General features: G+C 36.9%; 1 protein-coding gene across 9 annotated transcripts in view; it reads right to left on the bottom strand.

The window, feature by feature from the left end:
- The window catches only part of LOC113102631 (peripheral plasma membrane protein CASK-like), a 43,074-nt gene that overhangs the window by 7,975 nt on the left and 20,099 nt on the right, over positions 1 to 15,000 (bottom strand). For 7 of the 9 annotated variants that reach the window (XM_026265842.1, XM_026265841.1, XM_026265849.1 and 4 more), the window contains exons 8-19: positions 14,959 to 15,000; positions 14,752 to 14,835; positions 13,208 to 13,307; positions 10,992 to 11,009; positions 10,538 to 10,659; positions 5,310 to 5,387; positions 4,735 to 4,815; positions 2,535 to 2,723; positions 1,309 to 1,387; positions 1,154 to 1,239; positions 377 to 445; positions 205 to 273 (exon numbers count right to left, since the gene is read on the bottom strand). The exon at positions 14,959 to 15,000 is cut by the window's right edge and continues 81 nt beyond it. In XM_026265842.1, coding sequence (XP_026121627.1) covers positions 205 to 273; positions 377 to 445; positions 1,154 to 1,239; positions 1,309 to 1,387; positions 2,535 to 2,723; positions 4,735 to 4,815; positions 5,310 to 5,387; positions 10,538 to 10,659; positions 10,992 to 11,009; positions 13,208 to 13,307; positions 14,752 to 14,835; positions 14,959 to 15,000 — 1,017 coding nt within the window. The remainder of the gene's footprint in view (positions 1 to 204; positions 274 to 376; positions 446 to 1,153; positions 1,240 to 1,308; positions 1,388 to 2,534; positions 2,724 to 4,734; positions 4,816 to 5,309; positions 5,388 to 10,537; positions 10,660 to 10,991; positions 11,010 to 13,207; positions 13,308 to 14,751; positions 14,836 to 14,958) is intronic. The other 2 variants (XM_026265843.1, XM_026265850.1) reach the window with 1 other exon arrangement.

Genomic DNA, 15,000 nt, shown 5'->3' with positions numbered 1-15,000 from the left:
TATTATGGATGGATGCACTTTATTGGACTACAGAAAAATAACACCCATCCACTGCCATTATAAAGCTTTTGGTGAACTATCCCTTTAAGACATTCATCAGTTTCACTATCACTGTTCACTGTCCAGAGTAATGAATAACCCCGATCATCTGAACCTGTCCTGGTGTGAGTCTGGGGGGTGCGTGTGGTTTATTGGGAGTCTTACTAAGATGGAGCTGGTGACGCTGGAGTGTCCGTTCGCTGGAGACTGTCTGGGCAGATCAGGGGAATCTTTCTGAAACACCAGAGTTAAACAGAGACGTTCATGTGATCTGTCCATGTAGTGTTGATACTCCATGAGCGGCCAGCGTGTGGCGCTCTGACGCTAGAACACTTACATCACAGGACAGAGACTGACTGCGGTAACTGGGCACGATCTTGAAGGTGATGCTTCCTCTCATCTCTCGCTGTCAGAAACACAACACAAACACGTTACTGACCGAACCTGAGCGACCGCTGCAAACACAGACGTCTGAGTGTGTTCTGCTGAAACATTCACATTATTACCTTATTTGAGGGGAAAATTCATAGCTAAGAGTCAGCTAAACTTGACAAAAACTCCTGTAGGGGATGTGCTTGTTTGTAAAACAGTTTAAACACAAAGTAAATCCAGTTTTTTTTATGTAGCTAAGCCTGTTTTCTGTTGGTTAGCGTATGGTTTTGGTATTTATAACCAGCTGTATAAAAAGGAAGTTCATGTAATATCCCTCACACATGTGTTTCAGTATCAGGTCAGCATGATTGTGATGGGCCTGGTCTCACTGACGAGGCTCAGATGAAGTCATGGTTCAGGAGTTTAGAAAAATGCCTCAGGAAAATTTTATTTAATTTAATGCATTTTCTTCTTCTGGGACTAGACTTGAGTCTTGTCTGTGAAACCGGCGGATTAAATCATATTGTACTAATTAAAACATCTGTAGTTGTCACTGAAGAACTCTGTAATGATGAGCAGTTGTCAGGTGTATAGCTGGACTCTCTCTATCCTCTCCGAGCTTTATCAGACGTCTGGTCGCTTTACTCGAATAGCTACTGAGTGACTCAGTCTTTGCTTTAGTTATGATCCTCATCTCTAGCACTAGTGTTCTGCTCGGTCTCACACACACACACACACACACCAGCATCTTCTGGAGCTGCTCCACCGTCTGATTGGCGACACTGATGCCGTTGATTTCACGAATCTCGTCTCCGATGTGCAGCGTCCCTGAGAAACGACAGCATACGTGAGTACACACACACACACAAGTACACACACACACACACACACACACACCCTGTCTGTGGATCATCCCGCCGTGCAGGATTCTAGCCACGATGCAGTGGTTCAGGTCGTTCATCTTCAGAGTGATTCCCTGTCGACACACAATCACACACAGACATCAGCGTCTCGTCTCCGTTTCAGAACTGATCAACTCTTCAGTTATTGATCTGAACTAAAATAAAGATCTGAATAATGCTACTGTAGACTGTCCTGTTGTTATCCTGTTATGACTGTGAAACTCTATATTATAACTCACTACAGAAATAACAGTGACTGGACTAGTTTTGTTGATCTGTTGGATGATCTAATTGTTTTATTGCACACTTTGCACGCAACACCGTCACCACATGATTTTCCACTTCATGAACAGAGAATCACACAGAAATGTGTTATTGCTCAAGAAATCAATTAAATGAATGTTTCAGGATGTGTATTTGTTCTGGTATACAGTAATTCCTTTTTATTTTATTTTTTTGTGTGCATTAATTTGTATTAATATGTTTTTAATTTGCCTCTCTAGTTAATATTATCTATATTTTTGTAGTTCTGTAAGGTAATGTGCCACTCACTTTTCATAATTTCTAAATAACGAAAAATGTTTTGTTTGTTTTGTTTTTTGGGAGCTATGGTTACAGATGTCCCGAAACCACTGTAGGTTCGACTTTATTTTAAGACGTCCTTGTTACAGTAAATTACACCTTTAAGTACTGAGTGATATTAATAACCACATGTACTTACTTCATGGTTAGGGTCTGACTTGCATGTAGTGACACATCATTTATTGTTATTCTAACAATAAATACATGTAACAAAGACACCTTCAAATAAAGTGTTCCCCTAACATTCCTGGGTATCTTAATATGTAAGACTACAGTTTACACTCATGCACATTATTTTGCGTTCTATATTTAATTCTACAATATACATTTTTTATATTTTATTCTTATATTTTTATTGTTTACTTTTATTTCATTCTTACATAGCTTTATTTATGTATATTTTAATCTGTGTTGTTTTCTTTAATAATTGCACTGTCCATGGAGCGGACCTGACTCACATTTCACTGCTGGTTATATATGCTAGATATAATTTTGTATGTGACGAATAAAAATCTTGAATCTTGAACAGCTGGTAAAACCTTTCCCCTGAGCTCCAGAGCTGGAAACACGTCTCTTTCGAGGTCTATTCTGGCCCTGATCTTGGAAAGTGATCTGTTGTAATGATTCTGATCTGTGTACCATGGGCTCGTCCGTGTTCTTCTGGAACTGCACCAGGCGCACACGCGTGACGTTCTCCAGGTCCAGCTCTCCGTTGATGCTCTCGGGCGAGTCTCCGTTTAGGTACGGGGATGTGGGTGGAGGTGTCACTCGCAGCGCCTCGTCGCTGTAAACCTCATGGGCCACAACATCATGAGTCTGCAGCAGCGCCTGCGACAGAACCACACACACTCAGCATCAGTCAAACACACATCTGTGTGGATCAGAGCTCGTCTGCACCACTGGGAACGCAAATCACAATCACTGACCATACAGAGACACTCATGCATCGTGTGTGTGTGTGCATACGAACTAATAACACATGCCACGCCTGAAGTTTATCACAGGGTTAGTGTGTGTGTGTGTGTGTGTAAGTGTGATAGTGTGGCGCTTGGTCACTAAAGTAATAACAGGCAGGATCAGCTCACATCTGAGCGGAAAACAAAACCACACGAGAGAAACTTCTAACACTTCAGGTTGACTAAAGTCATTTCAAACTTCAATGCAAACTTATATTGAAGATTATTTGCATTTAGCAGATGCTTTTATCCAAAGTGACTTGACAGTGGAAGCAATTAAAATCAACAAAACAGCAACGATATACAAGTGCTATAGCTAGCCTCAGTTAGCTTCCTGCAGTAAACTAGCAAGACTTCTTTTATTATAGAATATATAAATAAAAAGCAACAGACAAAAATAGAGAAGATAGTATTTTTTTTTTATAAAATAGAGTTCAAGTCTAAAAGGGTCAGGTTTTAATTTAAATAATAGAATTAGAATAGAGTGCTAGAGTAAGAGGGTCAAATAAAGACACATTTATATAAAGGGTTATGCATTATAGAAATACATACAATGCAAATCTTCAGGTTTCCTGCTTTACACCTTAATAAATAATAGGCAACAACATATTTCTACACACATTTGAACATTTTATGTTGTATCATCTGCATCAAGTACAAACAGGAATGAACACTGTTTTTATTATTGAACAATAATCTGGATAACTGTGTTCTGTTCAATATTAGCTCATGAAACCTAACGAGTTATGCTAAACCCTAAAAACGAATGCTTTTTTTTAAATATCACATAATATTCTCAGTCTGAACTGTGAGGAGAGCCAGCAGCAAAAATGACAAATTATAATATAAAGATAACAGTTATATATAAAGAACCATTCTTAAATGTGAAAAGTCGTCAAAGCATGTGTTAAGATTCTGTTAAAGTGTTATTCTAAAGCATGTGATGGTCAGTTTAAGCTGTGAATCACTTAATCAGGATGATCTGAACACACTCAAGTCTCCTCAACATGACAAAGAACTGCAGGAAGCGGCTGCTATCCCAGAATTCCTCACCCGTGTTCTCCAGAGCAGGTGCTCTGTGTCCGTGCAGAACTCCATGAGCGGATCTTCCGTTTCCACACTTTCTCTCAAGTGTTTCCCTCAATCTGACGGCCGCTCTAGAACGCCTCCCTCCCTCCCACACACACACACACACACACACACTCCTCCCTCGGTGCCCCGTGTATTTAAGCAGCTCATCTGTTGAAGCAGCTGCTCGTTTCACTGCAGATTTAGAGCAAGTGTCTCGAGGTGAAAGGCTAAATGTCACCAAAACATTAATATTTCACACCAGAATAAAAAGAAAGAGATATGAAATTGTATATGTGTTAATCAGAAACTCACTTTATTTTGATCAGTTTCTCATATCTCCAGTAATTTAAGGATGTTCAGATATTTGTACTGGAAACAAGACAAAACACTGAAGACTGTTCATTTTAGCAATACATGCAACATTTAATGCCACGGCTTTATGAATGAAAGACTTTCTCTGATTTAAGACCTTTTAATAATCTTCATTCGTTGAAGGGTGAATTTAGACTGTTTAAAACCCACAGAATCCCTGGATTAATAATGAATAATTAAGTTTAATTTGATGACTGTCTTCCAGTACACAGATCTACAGGATGAATGTGTATTTTGTCATGAAATAATGTGACTATCAAACAGTCCTGAAGCAGACTTAGTTTCCTGAAATGTATGACCGGTTTAGAGGAGAAATATGAGCTGGAGACTCTTTAGACTATTGTCTGGTAAGCGTCTGCTTGACTGATGAACACACATCTGGAGGCGTCTCAGTGCATCGGTGTGACTCAAACTGAAACCGTTGTTGTGCTTCCACTCACCATGAAATGTGGCTGAGTCAGGATCCTCTTCAGCTCTTTCGCCTCCATGTTCTCAGGATAACAGGAGAGCATCTCCAACACCTGAGAAACACTGCTTAGTCCAGCACAGTACACACACCAGGGGTTTATATATATATATGAATAAATCAGGCTGAAGTGAGGATGACCCCACAGAGGACGGAGTGTGTGTGTGAGGTCAGAGGTGTGTAACAGCGTAACTAAAGCGCAGCAGTGTGTGCAGATAAGGGTCAGCCGGTCACCTGATGTGTGTTTAGCTGTGGTCCTGGTAAAAACAACCCTGCTCTACTTCTGATGCATTTAACTAGTGGCAGCAGCTGATTATAAATCAATAATGTCATGTTACTCGTGATTCGAGCATGAATAAGAGCGGGAACGTTCTGATCGTGAATGTTCAGATGAACGTCAGTGATGGAGCAAGCTAAACGCTGCACAGAACATGAGGGTTTATTCTGGTAAATATGAAGTATAGATGGATTAACACACGTGTGTTATTACAGTGAGTGTGTTTGTGTGTATGTGTGTGTGAGAGTGTGTGTGTGTGTGTCGTTGCGCACCTCTTTGGCTCTCTGGACGGCGTCGCTGGCTGGATTCCTGATCTGGGGCGACGAGCGGGTGTTAATCTTATCGTACAGCTGAAACACACACACAGTTGAGTTCAAGTATCTCATGATCTACAGACACACACTCGTATGTCTATATCACTCAATCTCTCATTTGAATACAAGCTCAATCACATTTTCTCACCGTTTGTTGATCAACTGTCACTCCTCAGAACAAACAACATTTGCCTGATTTTACTTAAGTTTTTTCTCATCTACACACACACACACACACACACACACACACACACACTTTCGTGTGGACATCTCCAGCAGCAGTGAATCCTCTGTATTTATCTTGTTTTCCAGTGCAGTGTCTAAACATAATTAAATCAAGATATATTTACTTGATATAAATGATGAGCTAAATGACTTGAAGTAAGAATTCTTGTTTTGATTGATCTTGAAATTTATCAAAATGAAGTTGATCATTAAATCTAGAACAGATATCTGCTAAAGGAGTCAGTAGAATTTAAATCAAAGGGAAAACAAGTTTTCATTTCACACTGACAGATATTTGTTCTTGTTTTAAAGCAAAAACTCTCTTCACTTTGATCACTTTGCAGAAAACAAGACTTCATGTGTTTAATTTCCATCTCAACTTAATGATCTCGATTTTAGGATGTTTCGATTTTTGTACTGGAAAACAAGACAAAAAATAGTGAAATAGTAGAATATAATCATAAAAACATTTGATGCCATGACTGAGACCTAATACTCTGATTTAAGACCTTTTTAAGACTTCACTTGTGGAAAGAAACATCGTGAGAACGATCATCATGTGCATGATTTTATTTGTTTTTCCACTCAACATGCATGTGCACGTGCACACACACACACACACACACATGTTTGTGCCGAGATCAGCACCCTGATGAACTCTGACAGCAGTGCATCGTGGTCACATTCAGCACGCAAACACAGGGCACAGAAACACTGATGCAGCTCGGGACCGGCTGGGTTATACAGACAGTGATGATGATGATGAAGATGATGATGAGGGGTGGAAAATAGAGCAGAGTCGTCAGCTGCTCAGCAGGAGTTTTGAAGATGACACATTAGACTGGTGTCTAGACTGTGGGCAGAATGTGTGTCACTGCAGGACTAACTACATCCCTGTCAGTCTGAACACACACACGCTGCCAGTGTGCTTACTGTAATTAACCTGATTATTAATGAGTGAACTTACTGTAATTAACCTGATTATTAATGAGTGAGCTTACTGTAATTAACCTGATTATTAATGAGTGTGCTTACTGTAATTAACCTGATTATTAATGAGTGAACTTACTGTAATTAACCTGATTATTAATGAGTGAACTTACTGTAATTAACCTGATTATTAATGAGTGAGCTTACTGTAATTAACCTGATTATTAATGAGTGTGCTTACTGTAATTAACCTGATTATTAATGAGTGAGCTTACTGTAATTAACCTGATTATTAATGAGTGTGCTTACTGTAATTAACCTGATTATTAATGAGTGTGCTTACTGTAATTAACCTGACTATTAATGAGTGAACTTACTGTAATTAACCTGATTATTAATGAGTGTGCTTACTGTAATTAACCTGATTATTAATGAGTGAGCTTACTGTAATTAACCTGACTATTAATGAGTGAGCTTACTGTAATTAACCTGACTATTAATGAGTGAACTTACTGTAATTAACCTGATTATTAATGAGTGTGCTTACTGTAATTAACCTGACTATTAATGAGTGTGCTTACTGTAATTAACCTGACTATTAATGAGTGAACTTACTGTAATTAACCTGATTATTAATGAGTGTGCTTACTGTAATTAACCTGATTATTAATGAGTGAGCTTACTGTAATTAACCTGATTATTAATAAGTGTGCTTACTGTAATTAACCTGACTATTAATGAGTGAACTTACTGTAATTAAACGGATTATTAATGAGTGAACTTACTGTAATTAACCTGATTATTAATGAGTGTGCTTACTGTAATTAACCTGATTATTAATGAGTGAGCTTACTGTAATTAACCTGATTATTAATGAGTGTGCTTACTGTAATTAACCTGATTATTAATGAGTGAGCTTACTGTAATTAACCTGATTATTAATGAGTGAGCTTACTGTAATTAACCTGATTATTAATGAGTGTGCTTACTGTAATTAAACGGATTATTAATGAGTGAATTTACTGTAATTAAACGGATTATTAATGAGTGAGCTTACTGTAATTAACCTGATTATTAATGAGTGAGCTTACTGTAATTAACCTGATTATTAATGAGTGTGCTTACTGTAATTAAACGGATTATTAATGAGTGAATTTACTGTAATTAAACTGACTATTAATGAGTGAACTTACTGTAATTAACCTGATTATTAATGAGTGTGCTTACTGTAATTAAACTGATTATTAATGAGTGAACTTACTGTAATTAAACGGATTATTATGAGTGTGCTTACTGTAATTAAACTGATTATTAATGAGTGAACTTACTGTAATTAAACTGACTATTAATGAGTGAACTTACTTTAATTAACCTGATTATTAATGAGTGAACTTACTGTAATTAAACGGATTATTATGAGTGAACTTACTGTAATTAAACTGATTATTAATGAGTGTGCTTACTGTAATTAACCTGATTATTAATGAGTGTGCTTACTGTAATTAAACTGATTATTAATGAGTGAGCTTACTGTAATTAACCTGATTATTAATGAGTGTGCTTACTGTAATTAACCTGATTATTAATGAGTGTGCTTACTGTAATTAAACTGATTATTAATGCGTGAACTTACTGTAATTAACCTGATTATTAATGAGTGTGCTTACTGTAATTAAACTGATTATTAATAAGTGAACTTACTGTAATTAAACTGATTATTAATGAGTGAACTTACTGTAATTAAACTGAATATTAATGAGTGAGCTTACTGTAATTAAACTGATTATTAATGAGTGTGCTTACTGTAATTAAACTGATTATTAATGAGTGAACTTACTGTAATTAACCTGATTATTAATGAGTGAATTTACTGTAATTAAACGGATTATTAATAAGTGTGCTTACTGTAATTAAACTGATTATTAATGAGTGAACTTACTGTAATTAAACGGATTATTAATGAGTGAATTTACTGTAATTAAACGGATTATTAATAAGTGTGCTTACTGTAATTAAACTGATTATTAATAAGTGAACTTACTGTAATTAAACTGATTATTAATGAGTGAATTTACTGTAATTAAACAGATTATTGATAAGTGAACTTACTGTAATTAAACGGATTATTAATGAGTGAATTTACTGTAATTAAACGGATTATTAATAAGTGTGCTTACTGTAATTAAACGGATTATTAATGAGTGTGCTTACTGTAATTAACCTGATTATTAATGAGTGAACTTACTGTAATTAAACGGATTATTAATGAGTGAGCTTACTGTAATTAACCTGATTATTAATGAGTGAACTTACTGTAATTAAACGGATTATTAATGAGTGAATTTACTGTAATTAAACGGATTATTAATGAGTGAACTTACTGTAATTAAACAGATTATTAATAAGTGAGCTTACTGTAATTAAACTGATTATTAATGAGTGAATTTACTGTAATTAAACGGATTATTAATAAGTGTGCTTACTGTAATTAAACTGATTATTAATAAGTGAACTTACTGTAATTAAACGGATTATTAATGAGTGAACTTACTGTAATTAAACGGATTATTAATAAGTGAGCTTACTGTAATTAAACGGATTATTAATGAGTGAATTTACTGTAATTAAACGGATTATTAATGAGTGTGCTTACTGTAATTAAACTGATTATTAATAAGTGAACTTACTGTAATTAAACGGATTATTAATAAGTGAGCTTACTGTAATTAAACTGATTATTAATGAGTGAATTTACTGTAATTAAACGGATTATTAATAAGTGTGCTTACTGTAATTAAACTGATTATTAATAAGTGAACTTACTGTAATTAAACGGATTATTAATAAGTGAGCTTACTGTAATTAAACGGATTATTAATGAGTGAACTTACTGTAATTAAACGGATTATTAATAAGTGAGCTTACTGTAATTAAACGGATTATTAATGAGTGAATTTACTGTAATTAAACGGATTATTAATAAGTGAACTTACTGTAATTAAACGGATTATTAATGAGTGAACTTACTGTAATTAAACGGATTATTAATGAGTGTGCTTACTGTAATTAAATGGATTATTAATAAGTGAACTTACTGTAATTAAACGGATTATTAATGAGTGAACAGACTGATGCATCCACAGATGCTGCATGAGCTCAGGAAACTGTTGACGTTGTTCTGTTGAGTGATTTCCACTCTCCGTTTCAAAGCTTTAATAGAATTATATAATTGTCATTAATAAAAAAATCTATGGTTAACCTGTTGAACACACAGGAAGTGATTTCTTCTGACTGACGTCCACGTTTACACAAATCTGCAGCAGAAACAGATCTACAGAGGAACAAACCAAACTTCCGTCTGTGTCTCAGTCCTTCAGTGATTTGAAGAATGAAAGCAAACCCTGATGACACAACACTCTGTGGGTGTGTGTGTGTGTACCTACTTAACCACATTTTGGGAACAAATTACCCAAAAGTGAGCTACACCTGACAAAATCCCCAAAACCTCCCTTTGGGGATGTCCTTATTTGTAAAACTGCTAATTTTTTTTTTTTAAATGACAACAGTAGACATGCAGAAAGTATTCTGTAAGAGGTAGGGTTAGGTGTAGGCCAACAGAATATACAGTGTGTACAGTATAAATACTGTATGTGTGTGTGTGTGTGTGCAGGTTTATATGGTTTATGAGGACACAAATGTGTATAATGACAGGAGTATTACAATGTGAATATGGTTTATGAGATTTACACTTCCTTTGTCACCCATAAACCAAAAGGCTAAATTCTAAATATATATATATATATATATATATATATATATATATATTTTTTTTTTTCTAAACAGTTTTTGAAAACTCAATAACGCCTGTAGTTTTGTGTGAGGGGTGGGTTTAGGGGAAGAGGATAGAAAATACAGTTTGTTCAGTAGAAAAACCATTATTATCAAGAGAGTGATTTGACCATCTGTGTGTGTGTATGTGTGTGTGTGTGTGTATGTGTGTGTGTGAGCTTGTGTGTGTGTGCGTCCCTTACATCCAGCAGTGTGTGCAGATGTTGGTCCTGGAAGACGCTGTGCAGGAAGTCCAGATCTTTCTCACTGCAGTCAGTGAGTGCGTGGATCTCCTCCAGACTGTCCAGAACCTGAGACACGGCCCCTAAACACACACACACACACACACACACACATCAGCTCACTGCCCAAAATCTGTGCACATGCATGAATACAGAATCAGATGCATCAGAGGAGCTCCTGGATCTGAACACGTGGAGACGAGCATCACAGATCATCACACACACACACACACACACACACACACATTATTCACGTTAGTGCAGGAAATGAGAGGAAGCGTGCTTTCTGATCGTTTGAGTCGTGTTTGATGGTGTGCTTCAGTGATGGAGGAACATGCAAGACAACAGACGATGAAGATGAAGATGAGGATGAGTAAGATGAAGATGGCAAGCAAAGGCTCGGGGGGATACCTACTTTCTGCAGCAAGCAATCCTAAAGTACAGGCAGCATTAGAAACAACAACAGCACAGTGAGATTACTGCAAGAGACACACACACACAGACCCAGAAGACACTACACTCGACAGAGCACACTGTATCCCACAATGCAGTGCGCTGCACATGAGCCTCCACCCTATCTAAACACATCTGACCAGACATTTCTACACAAAACTGAATCAACAGTCATAACAACAGAATCTGAATCAAACATGTAGTGCAGGGTTACAGTGAAGCATCCTAAAGGTTTTTAGTGTGTGGAACAATGCCTTGAGCTTCACTCAGTGTAATTCTGAACAACTTCTCATGGGCAGCAGTAGTGTGTTTTATTTAATACCATCTCAGCGTCTAATGCTACTTTCAAGGCAAAAACTATTTACAAATACAATAAAAACCAGCAAACAAACAAACATAATCATTTTTACATGACAGTCTAATAAAATATGTTTGACAGAAGAGGACTGAGTACGGTCTTCAACTTGAAGAAAAAAAACTCAGTCTTGTACGAATTATGCAACATCAGGAAGATACCACTTGATCATATCTAGTTTTAATAGAGATTACAAATCTGTTTGAAATGTCCAGATCTATTTAATGTCATTTATTATTTGTATATGTATCCCACTCTTCCTGCCACTTATTTAATATATAACGATTAATAATACAGTATGTCTGATCTCTGAGGGAGGAACTTGACTTTGTTTTGCTTCATGAGCAGAGTTTCAGAGTCAGCAGATATTAATTTATCAATATATGTCAGTATTTACTGAAATGGTGACATGAGTCTGATGCTTGTGAATGTGTACACAGCGGTGTCAGCGTGGTTTGGCTGTTCTCAGACTGCTGCAGAGGACAAAGACACCGCACACTTACAGGAAGTGAGTTTAATTCTGTGACAGAGAAGTGGCAGCTGTTTCTCAATACAAGACCAGAGACTTCCTCTCCTTCTGACCTGTGATGAGGCCGCAAAATAATCTTCACATTAGCAGAAGCAGAAGACACATCTGGAGGAACAGAGGAGAGCGGCACCACTACTTCCTACCCCTCTGAAAACACTGCAGTGAAAGTTACGCAGCAGATGCGTTTCCGTTTTTAAAATCAAATGGAAGACCTTTTTGATGAGTTGCACAAATTAATACTGAATGCCCTTATAAAACAAATCCAACAGTGTCGAATAAACCAGGCATCTCTAGAGACACCCAATACATGTTTTATTCAGTATTCACACATGTACTGATACTGATTTCTGTTTTTCTATGTGTTAGATTTTTTTGGTCCCTCAGATTCCAGATTTTCAAATAGTTGTGTCTCAGACAAATATTGTCCTCCGAACAAGCCACACATCACTGGAGAGATCATTTATTCAGCTTCAGATGATGCACTAACCTCAATTTGACAAAAAATAATTCTTATGACTGAGTCACACATATGAGTGGATTTTGCTGATTCTATAATGTACTTAAAAATATTATTGTGGTAATACAATAAAAAATCTCTATATTGAATGTGTTAATGTTCTTAGTCTTTCTTTCCTGTGATGCAGCGGTTCAGAGAGAAAACACAGGAGATTACGCTGATTTAAATGAAAGATACTGTGACCAAAATATCAGTAAAAGGCCAGGAAAACAAATCTGTGACTCTGAAATGTCTGCGCTTCACTACTTCTGCTGGGAGACATAAAGCATGCATCTTGCAGACATCGAGAAGATATTATAATATAAACATCTCAGTTCATCAGTGGAGCATCATACACTAACTTTAGGCATAAATGTGTAACATTCACTGACTGCGTTCACATTCACTTCACTAAATCATAACCTTTTAAAGTTTAATAAATCGCACATCTATTCTGTATTTATTTCTATTGTGTATACTCTCTCTTTCCGTCCCCAAATGTAACGCTCCTAAAACAGGAAATGTAAGAGTATAAGGAAGTGGGCAGAGCTTGATCGGCTGATCAGGTGTGTGTTTGATCAGGTGTGTGTTTGATCAGGTGTGTGTTTGATCAGGTGTGTGTTTGATTAGGGTGCTTCCCTCCTGAACTGAGTTTGAGTCCAATGAGAAGGCCTTATTTATAATGACCTTAAATTTGATCTGTTTGAGACGAGAGCGGAGGTCTCTTCAGACTTCACCAGACTCTCAGAGTGACTGATATCCAGCTGAGCTCCAGAGATGACTGGACGGGGGACGCACCTGAAGACGTGGGGTCCTCTGAGAAGTCGTGGAGGTCTTCAGGAGGGTCTCCGTAGAACGAGTTGAACTTGTGACTGGAGACGGCAGCGAGGACGGCACCCTGTGAATCACACACACACACACACACTCGTTCATTACAGCGTCAGATTCAAACTGGGCATTTTGATGAACTCATCCTGATGAACCACAGACGTTTGACATTTGCACTCCAGAGGATCTCAATCATATTAGATCATCAACACATCACACACCCCATCGCCTCACTACACACTCCAACCGTCACACACCTGACTGCTTCTCTGATGTTCTAGAAGAAAACATCCCCTGCTTTCATGTGGCCAGCAGATCTCTGTCAGACAGAACTTTACTCGCACTAACCTAAAACTGCTGTTTAACTCCCAAACCTTCTCATCAGTCAATTCCCACCAGTCACTTCTGATTTTAAAATCATATCAGACGTGTCTCAGTTTATTAGAGCGGTGTATTCAGTCTTAAAGTGACAGCGCCTAATAAACCTGCTGCTGTTCATATCAAACAACCAAATAAAGAGAGAAACCCCCCCAGCTCTTAATCACTTTAATAGCTGAAATAAGGATTAATCTTTCATTTCTATGAATAAATATGTCTGCTTGAAAGAATGAAGCATGTTGTCAGTTCTTATAAAGAATGTATATATAACCACTGGTCTTGAAATATAGAAAATTAGACCCTGTTTTTTGATCTATAAGTGGTTTGATTTTAGTTTAAGATAAATAAAGTCTCAGCAGTTTAATCTGTGTCTGTGTTGCACACTCAAACCTTAATATCTTTCAGATCAGGGTAATAGATGTTTTCTCAAAGAGCATTTACGCTTAATGTTTTATTAATCGAACTAAACCTGTTTGTTTTTGGTCAACTAAATCTATTTTATTTTTGTTTACTAAATCATATTTGTGACCATGGACCACAAACCCAGTCAAAGGGTTCCACTTTATTTTTTAATTGAGGTCTCTGCATCATCTGAAGCTGAATAAATGATCTCTCCAGTGATGTGTGGTTTGTTCGGAGGACAATATCTGTCTGAGATACAACTATTTGAAAATCTGGAATCTGAGGGAGCAAAAAAATCTAAATATTGAGAAAATCATCTTTAAAGTTGTTCAAATGAAGTTCTTAGCAATGAATATTACTGATCAAACATGAAGTTTGGATATATTTACAGTAGGAAATTTACTAAATATCTTTATGGAACATGATCTTTTTGTAATTGTGACTTTTTGTCAAATTTTTTTGTCCTTTTCTCAGACCCAGGTTTAGTAATTCAAAATGAAAACTAAATAAGTTGAACTTTTTCCAAATAACTAAAAACAAGATTAGGATTTATTTGATTAAAATCATTCTCGAAAGCACCAACCAAAAGAATCAAGTTTCTCACAGGAGTTAAAGTCTAGCAAGATAAGTTTAAAGATGGCCACTTCAGATAGTCTTGTATGCGGTCAAACGCTGGGCTGGTGTGGTCTGGTGTTAGGTGACATGAGGAATTACTGCAGGATTACAGGAAATACCTTCAGTTTCCTCCGAGCGTTGAACTTCCTCAGCTGCTCCACCGTCTCGGGCAGGTGGATCTTATACGAGTAGCGATCTCTCTCCTGTACGACACACACACATGAGACAAACTCAACCTGACACCAGGCTCGAATGACACAAACAGGAAGTGCTTATACAGGAGTAGAAATGAAATTAAGACAATAGCATGAGGAGGGAAGTCAGACCTTGAGCCAGGGATGATTGAGCGACTCGTAGACGGTGATTCT

This window comes from Carassius auratus, chromosome 6, assembly GCF_003368295.1.
Source record: "Carassius auratus strain Wakin chromosome 6, ASM336829v1, whole genome shotgun sequence".
In the NCBI taxonomy this organism is placed as follows: Eukaryota; Metazoa; Chordata; class Actinopteri; order Cypriniformes; family Cyprinidae; genus Carassius; species Carassius auratus.
Note: the sequence above shows the minus strand (reverse complement) of the source record. Positions and strands in the feature narration are given on the sequence as shown.